This window comes from Barbus barbus (assembly GCF_936440315.1).
Source record: "Barbus barbus genome assembly, chromosome: 6".
Taxonomy (NCBI): domain Eukaryota; kingdom Metazoa; phylum Chordata; class Actinopteri; order Cypriniformes; family Cyprinidae; genus Barbus; species Barbus barbus.
The window spans coordinates 17,059,006-17,081,625 of record NC_136734.1 but is presented as its reverse complement, the minus strand read 5'-3'; the positions used below and the strand labels follow the sequence as shown (position 1 = coordinate 17,081,625).

Here is a 22,620-nt window from a genome sequence, read left to right as displayed (position 1 = left end):
CCTAAGGAGTGCATGCATACATTAGCCTACATGGTGATGATGAAGTGGGTTAAACAGCGCACGTGCGCATTTAGAGTGCATTCCTTCACGGCATGATTCAGTCTATTAAAATGCATTAAGAATGATCACAAAATTCAAGATATGGGGACAGAAAATTTATATATTTACGTTTCATATAGTTAAAAAAAAAAAAATCACATGAAGACTGACGTTTTTTCTTTTTAAAAAAAGCATGATTACAAATGTGATATTGATTTTATACAACAGTTCAATAAACAATAAGTTAACATTAAGAGACTTACGTTTTAGACACCATATTGCCAGTTTTTGCTCCATTTCGCCAACAAAAAAAATTCTTCCAAACAGCTACAGCACTGTTTTGAATCTCTGAGCAACATGACAGTGCTTTGTTCCTGAATGAATCAACCGTTAAATGATTCGGTTCACTTGCAATGACTCACTTATTACCAGCGACTTTCTGCTATCTACTGGCGGTTTTAATTTCACATTTAAAGTCTATTTTCATTTTTAAAATAATATCAGTATTCAATGTTTTACGTTTAAAATATCAAAAGATTATGCATTTATAACTGGTTAAAGCACTCCATGTCCCTCTGAGCTGCATTAAATAGTGTGTAAATACATCTAAATACCACTTCAGATGCAACTTCTGCAAAGATTAATTTTGATGATACTGGTTTCATTTGTTTGGTGACCGCCTACATGTGTATTATCTTAATTGACTGATTAAATTGAAAGATGATGTGTATCTTTAGTCAGATGCATTTACATTGTGACTGTGTGCAATGCAATCAACAGGGTCTGTAAAGGTGTGAACCAAATGGTCCGCACATTTAGAATAACAAAAGAACAGTACTCCTCGGGAACTTATTGCAGATTGTAGGGTCTCCAGCGAGAGGTCGTGACAGTATCTGTTGTGTCTAGCCATTTGTATTTAGGTATAAAGTTCTGACTCACAGACAGAACTCTGGCAGAGGCTTGTTTGAAGGATGACCTGCTAACATCGCTGCTGAAGATCTGCTACACTGCTACCTTCAATAAATTCTTCTCCCCACAAGAACTTTGGCCAAACTTACTTATTTTATGTATTAGAGAAATCTAGTACATTGGCGAGCCACCCAAACTACTGCTCAGCCAAATACAGCAAAATCTAACAAAATGTAACAATTTGACTCAAAAGATGTACACTTGTAGAGAAAAATTGCTTTATTAAAGGTAAAAATCAATTTAAATTTAAATGAAAATATTAATTAATCACTGATGTGAACTGACCACACAGAATATGAAGAATATCAAAAACTGCAGCTGTCCACTGTAGTCAGATATCAGCACAATAACACACTCTGCAAAATATTGTCTAATTATCGTTATCGAATAAATCCAAAAAAATATCAAGATATAAATTTTTTTCAATATCGCACACCCCTATGTCATACTGGTAATTTTACAGCAATTCACCAGGATTGTTGTGTGAAAGGGGCTATTGATGCATCAACCATCTCGGAACGGTCTCTGTTTTGTCACTCATGGTAAAAATAAATGAGTTTTCCAAAATGCTGCAACATTGTGCAGTCTCTGCTTGAAAAAACCTCAAGAGATTTAAACTCCTGAAGAAATGGGATAACCTTTCAAAGGTGAGAACGTATTGGTTTGTGTTTTTATGTTAACTCAATATTACAGGTTTTTAAACTATGGTAACTTTTAAAATTTAAGTCTAATCCAGATATAGATGATCATATTCATACATGCATACAACTACAGTTGCAGACACACAGTCAAATTGCTTTGAAGTGTTCATGGACTGACTTTGACTGTTCCAATATAGCAGACGGCTTATGTATTGTGGCCCACAGAAACAGTGATTTCAGAAGTTAACTTGACACTTAAGGGGTCATGAATGGAAAAATGACATTATTGACATATAAGAGGTTATGAGACTCTAAAAGCATACTAAGTTTCAGAACTCAAAACTTCCTTGCTAGTCCAAAAACAGTTTTTATTGAAATAATATGTAATAGAGATAAATACATTAGCACAAGACTGCCTGCAGACACAGACCAACACAGACTTCACCATTTCCCTTTTAACCCGCCCACTGACACATTAGTGAAGCGACAGACAGGAGACAACAGACTAAAAATAACATTACCTTCAAAAAGATCCTATAACGTTAGGAAACTGGCTGTTTATGTTCAACAGTGAATGACTCAGTAGAGCATTATTTGTTTGTTCAGTTCATTTTGATTCTTTAGCAAAACAGTCAAGTTATTATTAACTTATGCTGCCTACACTGCACAATGAATCTCTTGCTTGTATTGTTATTTATGACGGAAGCATTTGTGTGAGTACAGAAATCGAGTTGCAATGGTTAATCACAGCAGCTCTAATAGTAAAAACGTAACAGTAGGCTAAGTTTTCAAAAAAGTTCCACATGCGAGTTGAAACTATAAAAAAGTTGAATAGCTTGACTAAGTACACAGAACCCTCTCAAAGGGAAATGATATGTTTGCGTTTGTGTGTGTGTGTGTGTGTGTGTGTGAGACCAAGAGAGAAATAAGAGGGAATCATCCATGAATGAGCCAAGAGTTGAGAAAGCCCAGGGTGAGTAATCAAAGTGGGCAACTCCCATAACGCACTGCTACTTTAAATGCATCATCTCCTGGTCTTACTAACCCTGCACACCACACTGACAGTTTAATTCCACTGAAGAGAAAAAAAGAGTTATGAAAGACTCATTCAGAATCAAAAGTAAAAGAAAATCCAACAAAATTCAATGATTCTGCTTGTTATTGAACGCAAATAAATCTCTGAACGAACTCTTCTGGTAAAACCTTTAAACTGAAAAAAATGTTTTTTTAATATATACTTTGATGTTTTTATACAGGTTTGAAATGACATGTGGGTGAGTAAATATGACAGAATTTTCATAGGGTGAACTATCCATTTAATAATACTTCTGTTCTGATAGACTAACGCCAAGGTCATAGGAAGAATGACTTTTGACAAATTCATCTATTAACTAAAAACACACAGGATGCAAGCCTTGCAAAAATGTCCAGCACTTCTCTGTTTCACCTGGTCCGACACAGAAGTGAGACTAATGAAGAGAAGAACGCTCTGAAAAGACAGGGATGCACTTATATTAACACACACACACGCACAACTGAAGAGAAAAAAAAGTGAAAAGTGAAAAACTGACCAAGCAAGATTACAAAAGAATGTGTCCTGTAAGCATTTATGTGCAGGATGGATGTAAATGTGGGATACCACACTTGCTGAGCCACATGGTTCAGTATTTTAGATGTCAGGTTTTGAAATACAATACTTTACTGTGCCAGACATGTGAGACGAGTACGCTGAGACAGAAAGAGTCAGACAGACAGACAGAGGAGAAGGGAAATACCATAAAACGAACCTGACTCCCACATACCACTAAACAAGTCCACATTCTCTGCCCCTCTCTGTGGTTTCTGGGACAGCAGGGTGTTTCACCTAAACCTCATTCTGTGCCCTGTCTGTTTGTAACGAGGGGTCTTCCATGGTTTTATAATGGGGTTTTGTAATTAATTACTTGAAAATGTTCCCATTGCAGGAGGTTTCTGCCTCCCACTGTTTTCAACAGAATTCTGTGGCGGGGAGCCCCCATCTACCATTGATGCATTTTATAATTTATTACCAACAAAAAAAAAAAGTAGCAAATGTTGTCACAAACAACTAGTCAGTAATTATTTAAAGTCGTGAAGTAGAGGCAGATCTTATGTTATGTTCAATGTAATGTACATCTGAGTGTAACGGATAATTGAAAAAGGAAAAAAAATTAGGGAAGGGACTTGTTCCTAGCCAATGGTTGTTGATTGATTGGTTGTTGGATGTAGGTGCTGCACTCAAAAACAAAGGCAGATGAATGCGAGAATGTTTCGCAGACTAAATGACTGCTATACGTTACTAGAAAGAAGTCTGTCAGAAGACCAATAAAATGCATGTTGATTCAGTAACTGCTGAGACTGATTCAGAAAAGGATTCGTCAGAATGATTCAAAGCTAACTTGTGACCAATTCTGATCACACTTTGATCAGTTCATTAATAAGAGTCATTCATTTTTGAACCTGACTACACTGCTTGTGCTGCATGCATGTTTTTGTGTGCAGCCCTGAGAACATGTACAATTTTTCATTTCATTCAGACTTTGAATTAATTGTTCTTTTAGCACCAATGCTTATAGGTCAATATGATGAGCTCTGAACACTTGCTTATGAGACTTTTAAAAGAAAAGTAAAGTAAAGTAAAGTAAAGTAAAAAAGATTAAAATAATAAAAGAAAATTACTACAAAAAAGGGGGAGGGGGCCACAGAAAAAAAAAAAAAAAAAAAAAAAAAAAACCGTCTGCTCTTACATTATGACACAACAGACCTTAGTCAGGGTTGCACTATAGTGCCATATTTAAAGTCCACATGAACCGTAAGTTGCTGCCCACTTCATTTCAGTATAGTGATGTATTTCCAACTGAAACTGAATATTGAATAAAGGCTGGGTTTTATTTTAGCACTTCTCCTCTTCATCTCTCACTCACAGCAAACTAACAGCTGGAGGGAAGTGTTTAAGAATATTTTGCCCAAGCCGTCAAACTGACATCATGACAGAAGGAAGGCCATTCCAGAGTGGAAGCAAATGTTCAGATTTTGATTTAAGATTACTAAAACAAACAATTATTTTCATGGGAATAACTTACATGGATTATTTGTTTACCTCAAGACTAGAACGGTGTGTATAGTGTATTTTTTAATTTTAATAAATTTTTGACGAATGAAAACGAGGCTGTGAGAGATTGAAGTACAGTGTTTCATGGATTTTACTGTTGTTTAACAACATAGTAATTGTTCAACTGACATTTTTGAAAGTTTTGAATGTTGTTAGTTGTGAAAATTACATGTGATCTAGGACCAGATCAGTGCATGCACAATGGTAAGTCAATCCCTCACAGCCTCATTTTCATCTGTGTACATTTAAAGGGGTCATATTATGCGATTTCAAGTTTTCCTTTCTCTTTGAAGTGTTCATGCATAGATAAGATCCCTGAAGTTGCAAAGACTAAAGTCTGAAAACCAAAGAGATATTCTTTATAAAAGTTAAGACTCATCCACGCCCCCCTAAAACGGCTCATTCAAACACACCCCCACACGTCTACGTCACGATGTGGTGAGATTTTCATAACACCGCCTAAATGTTTATGCAAAGAAAGGGGGCATGATTTTCATTCTCGCTGTAGTATTGTTGCTGCCGCCAGCACCATGTCGTTTCATTGTGAAAGCGAAAGTACTTTGTTTGGGATTCCAAAAGAGGACACAACTAGAATTCAGTGGTTAAGTTGTATTTACAACAGTTCCAGAAGAGTTCAACCCAAATATTAGAGTGTGTGCAGGCTTGCACAAAGTGGGGCAATTCCAACTTTGCAAGGACAGTCTGATGCTTCTGACTCACAGCCTGTAAGTACGTTTCTGCCACTGAGGATTCAAACGTGAGTTTTGAGCAGTGTAGAGTAGTGCTTGTTGTTTATCGTTTCTCCGATCACAAATACAGACATGGTAATGTTTACGATGGTGCTATGTGACGCGTAAAAAGACAGTATAAGTTTATTATGTAATTACTGGATGCAACAAATGCCTCGTTTGTAATTGGTTTTATTGCTTTAGTCTCGTCTCGCCGGGAAAGGCCATCACAATACGGTGAGGGGCGTAACATTTCCATCTCACGCTTGAGATATTCGGCCAATTGGCCAATCAGAGCACGCCTCGCTTCTCAGAATGATGAAAAATCGACGTGTTTCAGAAAGGCGGGGCATAGAGGAGCAACAATAATGTACAGTATGTGGAAAATAATGTGTTATTTGAACCATAAACCACGTAAACACATTGCATTACACCAAATACACAAAATAATGTTCTTTTTAGCAACGTCATATGCCCCCTTTAATCAGGCTTCTACCCTGACTAAAGACCTATAACTGAGGGTAAGTCTGTGGGGTTTTTTTAAAGACTTTTCATTACTGTACAAATGAAGCTAGATTAAAGTCCTGTTAAATTACTAAAGATGTCATGCTCCTGACAGCCTGGTCCAATGACATAAGTTGTGATGTCAGCCTAAATGCTCCTCAGGAATTTTTTTCTAAAAGTAATCATCAGTTGCTAACACTCACTAATCATGCTCCAAAGTCACTTGGTCATAGCACAGCTGTAGAAATCATTGTTCTCATTACCCAGCACGAGTATGAACAGTTTCACCCTCATTACATCCGCTTTGGAAACAGACAGGAAATCAGACCAGTGAGCCATCAGCAGATGTGTCCCTTGGGTAAAACTGCATTGATCATGTCATGCCGTATGACAAGGTACATGCACGCAGACTGAACATGTGTACTTCCAACCTGCTATAAAGGTCAGAGATCAAAATGCTGAAAACTGCTGAAGAAGTTATGTGCATCTATCACGATTTTCAGGAAGGTCAGATTCCGATTGCTTTTGGCAGACAAGCTTGACCTTAAAAGAATTTACCATGATAAATAGTGCCTGACCTATTTTTCTTTGCCGATCCTGGTAATATGCATCAAGCAGAGTGGACGATGGCTGATAATAACACTAATATATCAGGGCTCGCAAAATCGCTAGCCTGACATCCCGGGGCTATTGTGCTTTCCAGTCGGGCTACCAAAATGTATCAATGCCCTGCCCGACGGGCTAACTTAAATACAGGGCTCCCACGGGTCCTTAAAAATTCTCAATTTACTTTTATAAAATTTAAGGCCATAAAAAGTTGAAAATGTTAAATGGTATAAGAAAAGTCTTAATTACAATTTCAAGAGGTCTTACAGTTGGGGACGGAAAGACAAGAACCGCGATACCGCTGGATTTAACTTCAAAAGGCAATGATGTCATTGAATAAATATGAGAGCTGCACATTTCAAAACGCAGATGTCTCTATATGTATATGTTTCTGAAGGGAACCGTCTGTCCTCAGAAACGTGTCGTTGGCATTTTCATTTAATCTTGCCTATAAAATGCCTGATAAAGCAGCGTATATGAGCATGGTGCTGCTTTGTGTACAGCCATTACTAGAGAACCCGCTATATTTGCCCCTAAAGCGCCACCTCGTGGAAGAGAGTGAATCTGCATTTCCAGTATTATCTTACGTTCAGATCAATGTAAATATCAACCCATGTTTTAAGCAGCAAACATAGAGTTGTAAATGTGAAAGAAGTTAATGTGCCTTCTAAAATCTAAACAATTAAGACAGTAACATTTATGTTTTAAATTAATATAATAATATGTTTGACTTGTCCCTTTTCATAAAAATGGTTAAAAGCTGAAATGCCATTTTATACGATTTGTTTTGTGTGAAAACTTGTATCTAAAGTGTAAATCATGTCATTTTATGGCTTAAAATGTTACCATAGACATTGTCCAACCCCACTCATACAGTGTTCATTTTACTTGTGCAGCTCTTAAAAAGGTTCATAAATTGCCTTAAATTGATTTTGTAAAATTCTGCAGATACCCTGTAAATAGTGAAATTAAATTCTTTCATTGATATTTTTTGACATTTGTGTATTGAAAATGTTTTTGATTGACATTTATACTTGTCTGATTTTCTATATTTTAAAACATTTTCTTTTTTATTTGGGCTAGTTCAATTAATTTTCAGGCTACCAAAATCTGAAGACTACCTGCCCGAAGGGCTACCAGGGATTTAGAAATTTTGCAAGCCCTATATATGCATAATACAGTTGAGATGAGATACACAAAATTCTTAAACGAAAATGTATTCATGCAATATGGCACAAATGCACAAACAATATTTTGGTAAGGGTTAGGGTTAGTTTGGTAGGTTAAATGGGTAATTTGCCTCTAGCAAAAGGGCTTTTAATAAAACTTGCTGTCTAGATAAAAGACCTGAATAATACCATTGAAAACCAAATTAGTCATTAATCTGATACCAACATGACGCGAATCATTCATGATCTGGCCTCACCTACAGAAGAAGTGAGTATAAGGTTTTTTTTTTAATGAAACTTTGCAAATCGCTTTTCCTATTAATGTGTTAGTTAAGCCAGTTTCACAGCTGACGTTTACAGTCTGCTTGTCACTCCACGGAAGAGGGGAGGAGTCAGCAGAGCTCACAAGCATTTAAAGCAACATGGACTAAAAAACAGCTTGCTGAAAACAGAGCTGATTCTGACTTTGCTGAAAACAGCTTGCTGAAAACAGAGCTGATTCTGATTTTGATTCTGATTTTGACTTTAAAAAAAAGGTGTTTTTTACAGTACCATTGAGAAATTTTAACCAAAGCATGTTATAGACTTTTCATTAAGACCCTAAAGAGTCCTATCAGCTTGTGGAAAATGGGCATCCGATGACCCCTTTAAAAGCTCACTAGGTTTCGGAAAGATTATTTGACTGACAGCAGCAATAACTGTAATATAAACTACAACTGTACTACAGGGTTAGACAGCACTAAAACCACAGGAAGGGCAAATAAAACATCATTTATCATGCAAGTGAATAGAACAGGATTCATACTAGAACACTAAATCAATAAATCAGCATCCGATTTCAGCAGAATGGGTTTCCTGAATGCTTATCACAATCAGAGAGGTATCAAATGACTATGAACCGGCAGTGTGTTTGCCTTGAACAACAGAAAACGTCGTCTCTGTGGTTAAGGAGGATGAGCCTTTGAGGATAACACTGTAAAGCTGTTAACACCGTGGTAAAGGTATTGAGGTGTTGATGGTGCTGAATGAATTATGGGGTAATTCTATGGCATGACACAGCAGGAAATGATATGCATCTTGAACTTGATACGGTTTTCTTTGTTCGCAGTTGCAGAGCTGCAAAGTGTTGCTGATGCATGTGCAGAAACATTGCAGACCATCCTAACCAGTTGACATACAGCATACAGTACAAAAGTGGTCTCCCCATACACACACAACAGTTCACATCTTGTCCAAGCACTTCACCCGTAGACTTAAAAAAGGGTCTGATATACTCAATATTTTATTTACATACATTATCACAGCCTGAGCAGCATGGTAACACCAGAAAGTTAGAAAGCTAGAGTCACTACTATCTGTCACCATTAAAAACTACGAGAAAATAATTTCTAGGTTATCAGTTTAAGGGTTCAGTAAAGGTTCAAAGATCAGGATGGTTTACTACTAGACATCTAGATTGTTTTAGATGTCATATTTTTAGCTGCAGCAAAGTTATAGACGCAACTTGTGACGCCATCAGTGTCCTAACTATGTAAGACAAAAGCAGCTTTGTTTTGAGATTTTGAGTTTTTGTGATAAATAGCCATTAACCGCAGCAAGCAAAAGAAAACATTGTTGGTCACATGGCTTTATTGCTGTCCTTTTGCATTGGGTAGCCACACCCACAGTGAAATCTCATTGGTATAAAACCCTACTACACATAAACGTATTTTTAAATGTCAAATTATCTGAACTCTCAGAGAAGCTTTATATCTAATTTCATGCCAAATTAAATCATAATTGAGGAAGGAATTCTACACCAAAACTTTAACAATAATGACAGCAACAACATTGTTTGAATCTCTTCCTTTTTCTTTTTTTTTAACCAGATGATAAACGATAAAAACACTTACAGCCAATCAGAATCCATCCTGCTTTAAAGAGCTTGAGAGTTTAAAGTGGTAGACAACATAAAACAGCAGTGAAAGCTTCGAATAAACACAACGTTTTCATCCTTTGGCTAACATAGTATTAACAGTTATCTTTCTTGGTATAAACAAGATCTTAAAATTAATCACCGGTATTTACAAATAAACATTCTGTTTTATTTGTAAATAAATCACAAAGTTGGGCGCAACATCCAGTTCAAACTGACTTTAAAATCTTTTAATAGACAGGACAGTTGGAGGGAGAGAAAGAGAACAAAAATGTCTTTCATGCACCCATTATGCAACAGCTTGTTTTCTGCCCAGATATTATGCCGCATTAGAGCAAATCAAAATAAATGAATCTCTACACATATCCGCAAAGCTTTTGAGGAGACCACAATGCTCCATCAGATAATAGATATTAATACAAAGAAAACCTGACGAACCTATGGATCTCTAACATTCTGCTCCACTTTTCAATATATGAACAGTGAGCAGTGTAAACATAAACTGTGATCAACTAAATGTGGAGGTTACAGACAATTATTTAAGAAATAATGATTTCTTAACCTTTAGAACAGAAGAATGTGAACAGCTAATTCAAGACTATTCTACTTTTACAGAGCTGTGTTTTTAATACATTTTTATTCTTTAGTGTAATATAGTTATCAAAATTTAAATATAAATACAAAAACTTCATTATTTTTATATAATTTAGATTTTTTATTTTTTTTTGCACAGTATTTGACAGCATATCTAAAAGATGTTTAGAGGTCAAAAGTTCAGGGTGTAGGATGAGCCGTGGGGCGATCTGTTAAACTTGTTTTATTTTTTTTTCAATTTAAACATCTTTTTTAACTTTTAAATAATTATCTTAGACATCATATCCCCTAAAGTATTTCTCTTTCACACACACACAAACACACACACACACACAGAGTATGAACTTTATTTGCACAGGCTTGGCAGGCAGTGTGGAGTGTTTTTTTTTTAACCAGCTCTGTAGAGACAAGCCTCAAAAGGCAAAACATTTCACATAAGCAAAGCATGACAGGGAAATCAAGGAAAAATCATGTATTTAACAGGTATTTTTACAACACAGACTAAACAGGTTTTATTGTTTTACACTTTTCTGTTACACAACTCCCTCATGTTGTTTTCTGGTTACTTTGCCCTATAGAGGATTTTTTTCAAAAATGACAGACCTACGAAAAATTGCTTGCAAATTTCTTCTTATGCTACATTATTACCAAATATTGGATTCAATCTTTTTACTTAGACATAATAGCCAGAGGTTTTACATTCCTTTTTAGTACTGATTGATAGTAGGCCACATTGACCTCAGTTTTTAAATTAATTTTGCCAAAGTAATACAGAAATAGTTCTTTTTTCCCCTACTCAAAAACGAAGATGCATAGGCTCAGATTAATGAGACCTATGATCAATAAGTTCCAAAAACAAATACCAAACCTGTTGAATGAATGAATGAAAATGAATCCAAGATTTGGTGATAATATAGCATTACGACCCTGAGATTTAATGCATATATGATCTCTGTGTGTGTGTATAGACTAGGGATGTGCATCTCATGACTGAGGCCAATACAATACGCATCTCTATGCATAGCCAACGATACGGTACATTAAAGATACATATGAAGCAGCTACCGATGCGATGCGATGCGATACGATTCACCCCTATTAGGATGCAGTGCGATCCGATTTTGATTCGATTCAATTGACCTATCGGTAAGCCCCTCCCCTCAAACGCAGACTAGCCAATGGCAGTCGAGTATCAGTTGCACGGGGAGCGGAACTCGGACATCTTTAGGTTTCAGCGCCATAGAGAAACACTGGAAGATCCAAAGCTAGCATCGGTTTTATGGGGTTTATGCTTCCTGAATCCAAACAAAACAGAGCAAAATGTCCCTACACTCAAAAAAATTATTCATTGGATGAACTCAATTTAATTATATATATCTAATAAATATGTGTAGCCCCAACTCATAAAAAACTAATTCATGCGATGAAATGTAATTGAGTTGGGCCAACTCAATTTGATCAAAATATAGTTTAAATGAAATCGATACATCGATGAAGAGATTTTTTTTTTATGCTTGTTGAACTCAAACTAAATCATTTAACTGGAAAGTAAATTATTAGGCAGACATCCTTCTACACTCAAACAAAATGAAACATTGGATTTACGTGACATTAGGCATTAGCTGACTTGTTAGGCATAGCATAAGATGGTATTGTTACATCCATGGCATGCCCATAGTTGTTTTCGTATTATTAAAACAACTTTGCTTCATGTTAGCAGGTCCTCAACCCAAACACATGCTCTACACTTTACCACAATGGTAACCCCCCCAAAACACTAACATACCAGAAACTCTTTTAAATACAAACATAAAAGAGCATTAAACTAACAAGTCCCCCAATTTTATCATCTAAATGTCTAAAATAACATTTTATTTCAAGATTTACTCTCCTTATCCAGCCCTGTGCAAAGCATGATGGGAAGAGGAAATCCATTTCCTAGTTACACAAATAAAATAATTTATATTCTTTCAAAATGAAAATATTGCGTTGAGCCAAAATGCAACTGTTTCAAGTCAGTTTAACACAATGCAATTGTATAAATGGGAAACCTAACATAATGGTGTTAAATTAAAATTATTTTTTTAATAAACTGAACCGTGTTGGAGAATCTTTTTTTTTTGAGTGCAAGTATTCAACCCCAATCTAAATGAAGGCAAAAACGTTCCTTTTCTGGTTGTCATACACTCATTAAGTTACAATTTTCATCTGCTCAAGCAGAACGTTAATGTTATCTTGTGCTTCAGCAAGGTATGGCTGGCTAAAACTAGCTAATGTTAAAGTTAGTGAGTCCATGCTAACGTACAAACCTAAATAGCAGACTGTTCTCACGTCTTGTACAGTGTAGGTCAAAAACACATAAACGAAGGTCAAATGCGCATGGTCTGAGTAAGTAAAACGAGCATTGTTTTGTTTTTAGACAATACAGCCAACATGAAGTACATTTTTAAAAGGCGTTTTAATGCTATTCCTTGATAAACTTTCCTATTGTTTTTGACTTGTGTTTTATTATGTTGGCTAATGTTATATGAAAATTAAGAATCCTGTCAGGCTATTGATTGATTTTCCATTTCTGCATTGCTCCAGCCGATCTGAATAAGCTATGCACTGGTTTATGTTGAGTGTATGCTCTTCCTTTTTTTCTGTTTAACGACCACTTAAAATTAAATGATGATAACGTGAGGCAAGCATACAGCGTTTCATTGATTGATTTGACAGTGTGAATCAAAGATTAAGTATTTCAAGTGTCGGCTGTTATATAGACACACGTACAGTTTTTTTTCTTTACCATTTTTTGGGGGGTTTCTAGCTTTTAGACAAGTCGACTAGTCGGATACAAAACTTCAGTTTAAACGACAGTCAAATTAGTCGTTGCGCACATCCCTAGTTTGATGCCAATTCATTTGTATATCTTTTTCACTTTGTTTATAGTTAAGGAAGTTAGGGAAGCTAAGCTGTATTTTTAGGGCCCAGGCACCAGTGGTATGATGACCCTTTTGGAATTGCTCAGATTCTTCTACCAAATGAATCGCATTTTAGAGGGCCTAAACATGCTCGAAAAATCATGAAAATTTGCACACATGGCAAAAGTGGTGAAAATTCACATCTAATATGAGTTTCAGAAGTGGGCAAGACAAAATGGCTCGATAGCGACACCTTTAAAATTTCAACAAAGTGCCTCTCGAGCTATGTCTCACATACATTTATGAAGTTTGGTAGACACATGTAACACACCAATACCTCGGTACAAAGTCCAAAACCCAACAGTACATCTGTTCTTTTGAATTTTCTCAGCGTTTTGTATTTAAATAAACTCCTCCTAGAGATTTAAACAGATCAACAACACCAAATTTAGTCAGTGTATTCTAAAGCCCTTTGTGAAGTTTGTACAGTTTTGCTGCGTCGTCATTTTAGAGTGGCATGAATGTGCATAGTGACCTGCGTATTGACCTGTGTATTACTTTTACTGACCATGTAGGGAAATTTACTCTGCATTTAACCCACCCCAATTTAGCCTACTATAAAAATAGTTGATCAGCCGTCATTGTTTGTTGAGAGCCTGTGTGCGGCATAATATGTGCATTATATGCAGCTGCGTTAGCTGTAACAGAGATGTGTAAGATGTGTACATGTAGTTTACAGTTGCTTACTGAAGGCCCTGACTAAACCCCCACGGTATGCCACTGGCTACTAGGTACTTATACTATATTGACTGGGTTAAACAGAATTGCATTACTAAAAAGAGATTAAAATGCCATTTTCATCGTCTAAAACTAGACGAAAATAGTCATGGATAATTCTGACTAAAATAAGACTAAAATGCTCAGACTTTTAGTTGACTGAAACTTGACTAGACTAAAAAGAGTATGAACGTGACTAAAACTAATAAAAACTAAAATGACAGCTTCACACAAAGACTAGACTAAAACTAAAATTAAAACAGGCCGCCAAAAACAACAGTAGTGCTGAGCTTATAATATATGCCTATAATATCTATATAAGTTTGTAAACTTGTGAAGGAAATGAGGAGCTATGAGATCTTGAAACTGAAACATCACAGAGGAAATCCAACAGAGTGTGAAGGTGCTATGAACATCCTAACCACATATTTTTTGGTCATTTTCATGTTTGACCCAGCTGCATCCTGCCCAGGCAGCAGTGCATACAAACTTTTGACTAGGTTGTTGCAGCTTATGTCAACTGTGATGTCTTGTCTACTTTATAACTGAAAAAATAAATAAAAACTGGTGAATATTGAGACATAAAAACTACACAGAATGAACCTGATCTCATTTAAAACTGAAACTATACATGAAGCCTTCAAGGCTTTATAAAATTGACTGATAATTAGGTCAGAAGATGCGCTTAACCAATTGCAGTAGTCGGGTTGAGGCTAATTATAAACTCAAATTGTTTCAAAGTATTGGGTAGAGACATCAGTTTCAGAGGTAAATCAGCTTCACTAAATCTTAGTGGCTGAAGCCTTGATTTTCACATGCTCAACAATGGACTCTGTAAAATGGCATTTCCCTTTAAACAGCCATATACATAAACCCACATTTTGAACTATATGGTAAATGTAAAACTAACAGGAAGTCAGAGAACATTTAATATTTACACAACTGGAAAAAGATACTACTAGGCAGTAGGCACTACCTCCCAAACCAAAGATTCACTATATAAAAAGTACCACTGCTGAGTAAAGAGAATTAGAAAAATAAAAATACACAACATGACCAAATTATCATTATATTGTTCTCCCTATTGTTCTCTTCTCGTTAAAAAAAAAGACTACTGCTTTCCTGCTCATTAAAACTGTCATGTGGTGCGACCAATAAAGTCATGTGGTCCAACCGACACATCAACTAATCCTGTGCATCAAGATCAATAAGCTTCTTAAAATATCAGAAAATTTGACTTTTAAGCCAAGTTCAGGTTGTTAAATGTAATTTTGTGCGAATCCTCGAAAAATGTAATGATATTTATAAAAGGATGAACTTTGTAAAAAAAAAAAAAAAAATATCTTGAAAACAGTGTTTAAAAACTTTAACATATTATACATATGCACAAAACATATGACATTATGTGTACAAACTGACATGAAACATAGGCTAAACATATAAATACTGTTTCTAAATGAGAACAAACAACCAGCTATCAAAAGCCATTCATACTGTGTATAAACATCATCCATTATCGCTGCATTTTAAAAAGTCCCATCTCATTTTAAAACCAAACTTGCGCTCTTGATGGAGATGAACATGATGTGGATATGGTCAGTGGTTCTCTAATACTTCCTAATCGTTTATCTTTATCACTCTCTCTCTCTTTCACACCCACACATCCTCTCCAGAGGCCCAGATGTTCTTTGCCTTCCAACCCACTGCAGCACAATCAAGCCCAATCCCTGATTATCCTACATTAAATGAACCGGATCAGTCCACCAAACTGTCACAGACAAGGTCTAATAGAGCAAGTAATGTGCATGCTAACTTCACTGACAATCCTGATAAGTGAAGTGACACTAAATAGTCATGGAGGTGTTATGTTTTCATTGTACCACAATGAAACATCTCTACAATACTAAGAAACTAAATTTCTTGCCTGGATAGATGCTTCTTAACAATCCACTTAAGAATGAACACGCAAATGCAGTGGTGTACGATGCAGAAAAGGTTTGCAGTTCTGCTTATGGATAGCAGAGGGAAAAAATGCCAAATGCAATGGCTAAATAAATACAAACATTTGTGTTGTTGACAAAGGCTGTGCACCCAATCAGACTGCATTTTGGCAAGAATTTTACAGATTTAATTTTATTTAAGGATGTTTTGTTGATGTTTGCACAATGTCACCCAGCACAACATCAAATTTATTGTAATATTTGTCCTGAGTCACACCATTGGCCAAATACTTCCTTAAACTAACAAATACAGTCCAGCACTTCTTTCAAAAAGAAGTGACTATGTGTGTTTTTAAAGAAATTGATAACAAAATTTTGGAAGAAATAGTACAGCACCTTAAATCTTCAACCTGCTATCTTGACACACTTCCCACATCCTTTTTCAAAAATGTGCTTAACTGTTTAGAAGCTGATCTCTTAGAAGTGGTGAACGCCTCACTTCTTTCTGGGACTTTTCCAAACTCCCTTAAAACTGCATTTGTTAAGCCCCTTCTGAAAAAGCGCAATCTTGATAACACCATGTTGAGCAACTATAGACCCATATCAAATCTTCCTTTCATAGGTAAGATCATTGAAAAGGTAGTTTCTAATCAGCTGAACAACTACTTAAAGTCAAATGGATACCTGGACAATTTTCAATCTGGTTTCCGAGCACATCACAGCACAGAGACAGCACTCGTTAAGATAATAAATGATATTCGCGTCAATGCTGATTCTGGCAAAATATCAGTGCTGGTACTACTAGATCTTAGTGCTGCGTTTGACACTGTCGATCATAACATACTTTTAGAGAGACTGGAAAACTGGGTCGGGCTTTCTGGGATGGCACTCAAATGGTTCAGATCATACTTAGAAGGGAGAGGTTATTATGTGAGTATAGGAGAGCATAAGTCTAAGTGGACGGCCATGACATGTGGAGTCCCACAAGGCTCAATTCTTGCACCGCTCTTGTTTAACCTGTATATGCTCCCACTAAGTCAGATAATGAGGAAGAACCAAATTGCCTATCACAGCTATGCTGATGATACCCAGATTTTAGCCTTATCTCCAAATGACTACAGCCCCATTGACTCCCTCTGCCAATGCATTGATGAAATTAACAGTTGGATGTGCCAGAACTTTCTTCAGTTAAACAAGGAGAAAACTGAAATCATTGCATTTGGAAACAAAGATGAAGTTCTCAAGGTGAATGCATACCTTGACTCTAGGGGTCAAACAACTAAAAATCAAGTCAGAAATCTTGGGGTGATTCTGGAGACAGACCTTAGTTTCAGTAGTCATGTCAAAGCAATAACTAAATCAGCATACTATCATCTCAAAAATATTGCACGAATTAGATGTTTTGTTTCCAATCAAGACTTGGAGAAACTTGTTCATGCCTTTATCACCAGCAGGTGGATTACTGTAATGGTCTCCTCACCGGCCTTCCCAAGAAGACCATTAGACAACTGCAGCTCATCCAGAACGCTGCTGCCAGGATTCTGACTAGAACCAGAAAATCTGAGCATATCACACCAGTCCTCAAGTCCTTACACTGGCTTCCAGTTACATTTAGGATTGATTTTAAAGTACTTTTACTCGTTTATAAGTCACTCAATGGCCTAGGACCTAAATATATTGCTGATATGCTCACTGAATATAAACCAAACAGACCACTCAGATCATTAGGATCGAGTCAGTTAGAAATACCAAGGGTTCACACAAAACAAGGGGAGTCTGCTTTTAGCTATTATGCGGCCCGCAGTTGGAACCAGCTTCCAGAAGAGATCAGATGTGCTAAAACATTAGCCACATTTAAATCAAGACTCAAAACTCATCTGTTTAACTGTGCATTTGTTGAATGAATACTGTGCTATATGTCCGAACTGACTGCAATACATTTTATGTATAATCATTTTCTTTAAATTTATTTTAAATCATTTTCTATATCATTTTAAAATTCTTTGTTTTTATTATTTTTATTTCCATGTTTTTATTGATTTTAATGTCTATTTCACTTTCTTTTATGTAAAGCACTTTGAATTACCACTGTGTATGAAATGTGCTATATAAATAAACTTGCCTTGCCTTGCCTTGCCTTGCCTTGCTTTAGCACAATTTTAAAGTAAACATAAAGTTTGGGGTTTGGCCTTTGATCAGCATAAAAGTTATGCATAAACAGAGAGTGGCAACATGTGAGTGTGTCTCATAGAGCAGCACGTGTGGTTCCATCAGATTTGGTGGCTCTTCCTCTTTCCTGTTTTAGTGTCATAGCAAGGCTTTTTAAAAGAGAATTGAATCGGATAAGGCTCGTATCTGTCACAGAGGTGTTGTGAGAGCAAATTATGGACATTCAGCAGATCATGCTGTGAGATAATTACATAAGTTCTGACGATTTGATACATTCTGTCAGAAGAGAAAACCCTGTGCATTGCAGTTGACAGTATATGGACAACAAATGACAATCAAGCATTAAAGCCAACATGATTTTTAGTGAGGTCAGTTCTCCTCAAGTTTGCACAGGTGTCAAAGCGCTATCACAGGTATAGTTTATCATATTCGAAAAAGATCTGTCTGACAACAAGGAAGTATCCAAATACTTTCTTGGCTTAATTTTGAACTGTACATGTATTTTTATACAATGTAATTAAACAATATTACAAAAGCGTAAGTAGTGTTGTTGGGAATATCACTACGGCTGTGATGTGACTGTAGCCTTGTTGATATTCAGTTTGACAGCACGACAGTGTGTGATATTTTAGTTTTATAGAACTGTTCTATAAATGTCAAATAAATGTTGAGTAACCAACCACCAACCAAAAGAGCTTCTAAATAAACCAAAGCGTCACACTTTGTCAACAAGATGCACACTGACTGAAAGCTGGACTGGATCATAAATGAGTGGAATGGACCAGCAAAGACTTTCCCAATTTCCTCACTAGTAAAATAACTCCACTACAAGCAAAAGAAAACAGAGATATAGACTTTGTTTTACAAATTTTCAGAGGCGATTGTAAACAATCGATCTCCAATACTATGGTTAAAATATTTAAATGCAAGTAACTTGATCAAGCAATGACTATTCACACAAAAATGAACATTTTCTGAAAATGTACTCACTCAGCTTTACATCACTTGCTCACCAATGAATACTCTGCAGTGACTGGTATGGGTTGAAGTTTATTTATCACAAACATGCAGTTTTTTGCTTCAAGTTTAATTAATGGACTGGAGTTGTGAGGATTATTGTGATGCTTCTATCAGCTGTTTGAACTCTCATTCTGACGGCACCCGTTCACTGCAGAGGATCCATTGATGAGCAAGTGATTTCTCCAAATCCGTTTGAATTAAGAAACAAACTTGGATGGCCTGAGAGGGAGTATATTTTCAGTACATTTTTCCTTTTTTGGGTAAGCAAAGTCCTGTGACACACATTCCCAAAATGTGTCAATGTGACTGACATGTGACGACATACGCATAATTGCCTATTTGATAAGTGATAAACAGTGGCAGCTGACATTCCTTCTGAAGAGGACTTCTTTAAAGGTGATAAGAAACTGGTATGGTAGGAGTTTTGAGTTGTTAAGTCTGCCCTACCTGCAGAGGAGTCGTCGTCATGCTCGGAGCTCAGGTATCCGTCAGGTGTGCTGCGTCCAGACCCGTGAGAGCCGCGGAGCGCAAGGGAAGGAGACAGTCTGCCATCATCCGAGTCCAGCTCTCGGCTCAAGCGGACGCGAGGATTCAGCAGCTGACTCTCGCGGACGATACCCTTTGGATGGAGTATGTTTTTACGCAGAAACTTTTCGTTGAGCTCCAAGTCCTCGAACTCGTGGTCACTGTCCTGCTCGTTTATGCGTTGCTCGGCAACGCACCGAGAGATGTCGCGCGCCGCCGAGTGTTCTCGCAGAATATCGGGCTTTTTCCGAGGAGGGACGAGGATGGGTTTACCTGTCTTGCTGCCCCGGACGAAAAGCTCGTCCCCGCCTTTGCTCTCTGAGTCGCAAGGACTGTCCTTCTTTGAATCCGCCTTGTTGCACCGTTTCTCAAAGTCACAAGTTTTCTTCTGCGCGATGGTGGTCTGCAGGTAGATCACCTTGAACTTCTCCTCCGAGAGAGCTTGCTGTAACACCTTCAGATTGGCTTTGCATTTCTCCAGCGCTGCCTCTATGTCCTCCACCGAGCCGAGGTTCATCACGGGCGCTTCACCGTCGGGAAACTCATTCCTCCAGTGCTTCTCAAATTCCGCCTGTTCCCACATTGTCAAAGCAGGCTGAGAGGGAAAAGTCCTTGAATATGTCTCGTTCCTGCTAAAACAGCTTGGGTTCACGATCTCAAACGCCTGTTGTTAAGTAGCGACTGTTCATTTTCTCGCGTATCCACTCACTCACTCACTCACTCAACACATATCAGTTTACAACCGAAAAAAACTTTCGGCTTCCGCTACATTGGAAACTCGTGACGTCAGCTGGACACGGAGCCAATCAGATCCGTTAGGCGTTTACATCTAGACGTGCAAAATCCCAGCCTGTGGTTGCGTTTTTACACTCCGTTGAAGCCCCACCTGTTGAGTAAACATCCGTTTGCCTATTAATATACATTTCCGTTCAGTGCAAATAAATGTACTCCCAAATGTAAATTAAATTAAAATAAGTAATTAAAAGTAATGGTTACAATTAAACTTATACACAAATAGTTAATTAAGCATCATAATTAACATAATATTAAGTAACATAATTCAGCAACATAATAGCAAACACGTCTAAAAAATAAAAGTAACAATAATTATTCACCAATATTTAATGATAATATATTATATTAAAATATATAATATTAAATATAAATGATCAAGATGGAGCAACAGAAAAGATGAGCAAATCATACACAAATAACAAATTAATCTTTGTATTTTCGGAATCAGAAGAAGGATTTTCATTGTTTTACATGCAATTAGCTTTTTTGGCATCTGTTTCATGCCTTCTGCGGAAAAAAAAAAAAAAAAAGTAGCGCTTGACTTCAGTGTACAATTTTTCTATGTTAAAAGGCTGCTAAACTGTAATGATGCATTTTGTGCCTTGAAATTGATTGGATTTAATCCTAATTCTGCAACAACAACAAAAGGTTTCTTTTTTCTATATCCTATCTTCTTGTTTTCTTAAAAAAGAAAGAAACTTGCTATGTGTACTGCGTTAGGTTAGCCGAGACTTGTCATAGCACTTGCATGTTGTTGCTCTTTTGTTGGTTTTGTTTGATTCTATTGGCCTCATTTGTAAGTCGCTTTGGATAAAAGTGTCTGCTAAATGACTAAATGTAAATTTGACAGATAGATTATTGCAGACATCACTGCAGAATTGTGTTGATTATTTACATAATATAATAATAATAATATAATAATAGTCGGGAAGAGAGTGGACATTTACACAAAATGAAATTTCACTGACTCTTTTACTGAGGTGTTCTCCAGTACATTTGAGGTCAGGTTTTTATGTCCCAGTTGACTCCAATTCACAGTCCATTTTCTGTTCAGAGCTGCCAGGGCCAATTCTTCATTCAGATTCCCCTTCTCACCCGATGTCAATACCATTAGCAGAGACGTGCAGGACAAATTCGATATGGGTATCATCATGTCACTGGAGAACGGGAATGGCCAGGTTCCAGCAGTTCTATGAGAAACTGAAGATGAGAGATATGTGTGCTGATAGCTACATATCACATCAGAGATGAGAGGGGGCCGAGGGATCTGCTGCATGGATCAATCCCCTTTAGAAAGTCTTTAGGAGCTTGAGATGCTACATTTTTTTCTTTCTTTATAAAAATGATCATTTTCATTTCTGCAGCTTCACAGTGCACAATCAAACAAAGCCCTCACAAGGGGTTTAGTATGTGTGCTTATGCATTAGCACCGGACATTCAAATGCAGTTTCAGCAGGAATCCATATTAATAATTCATGACATATTGCATCCTTTGATCCCACGTTCAACCTGAGCCCTTGTAAAATGTATTTGTGTGGGACAATCAGTGGTTTAGCACTATATAATTATTTATTTGAACAGGTTAACAGCCATACAGGGGGTTTAAAGGGACAGTTCGCAAAAAACCCCAAAAAAACTCACATTAAAAAAACTGACATTATTTACTCTCCCTATTTTGAAGAATGTTTAAACGGTCTTGTCCTTAAAATGAAAGTCAGTGGGGTCTAAAACAAGACTGAAAATCTTTGGAATTCATTGGATGGAATGAACAAACAAACAAACAAGTAATTGTCACGACACGAGGGTGAGTAAATCAGGATTATTATCATTAAACTATAGCTAAAATTATGAAAAAAATGTGTTGCTTGAAATAAACATTAACTAAAATAAAATGAAATTATTAAATTAATTCAGCTAGTTGCCAAAGCAACATTTGTTTTCATTTAGTTTTACTAAAATAAAATAAAACTGAAATAAAAATATACAGACATTAGCAACAGTAAAAGACAAAACGCACAAAAAATTAAGTTACCTTTACAAAAACTAAAATAAAACAATTAATAAAAAAAAAATCAATTTAAAATATTATTAGTAAATATAGACAAGTAAACAATGTCAAATTTTTCATTTAATGTATAACTTTGTTAGGGAAATGACATTTTCATAAAAGAAAACAATAACTAGAAAAAAGGAAAA

General features: G+C 36.5%; 1 protein-coding gene across 1 annotated transcript in view; it reads right to left on the bottom strand.

Annotated features, from left to right (window-relative positions):
• abr (ABR activator of RhoGEF and GTPase) overlaps positions 1-20,369 on the bottom strand; it is a 179,358-nt gene extending 158,989 nt beyond the window's left edge. Inside the window, exon 1 of the mRNA XM_079419321.1 lies at positions 19,552-20,369. Within this exon, the coding sequence (XP_079275447.1) occupies positions 19,552-20,212 (661 nt within the window). The 5' untranslated portion in view covers positions 20,213-20,369. The remainder of the gene's footprint in view (positions 1-19,551) is intronic.
• Between the last annotated feature and the right edge of the window lie 2,251 nt (positions 20,370-22,620).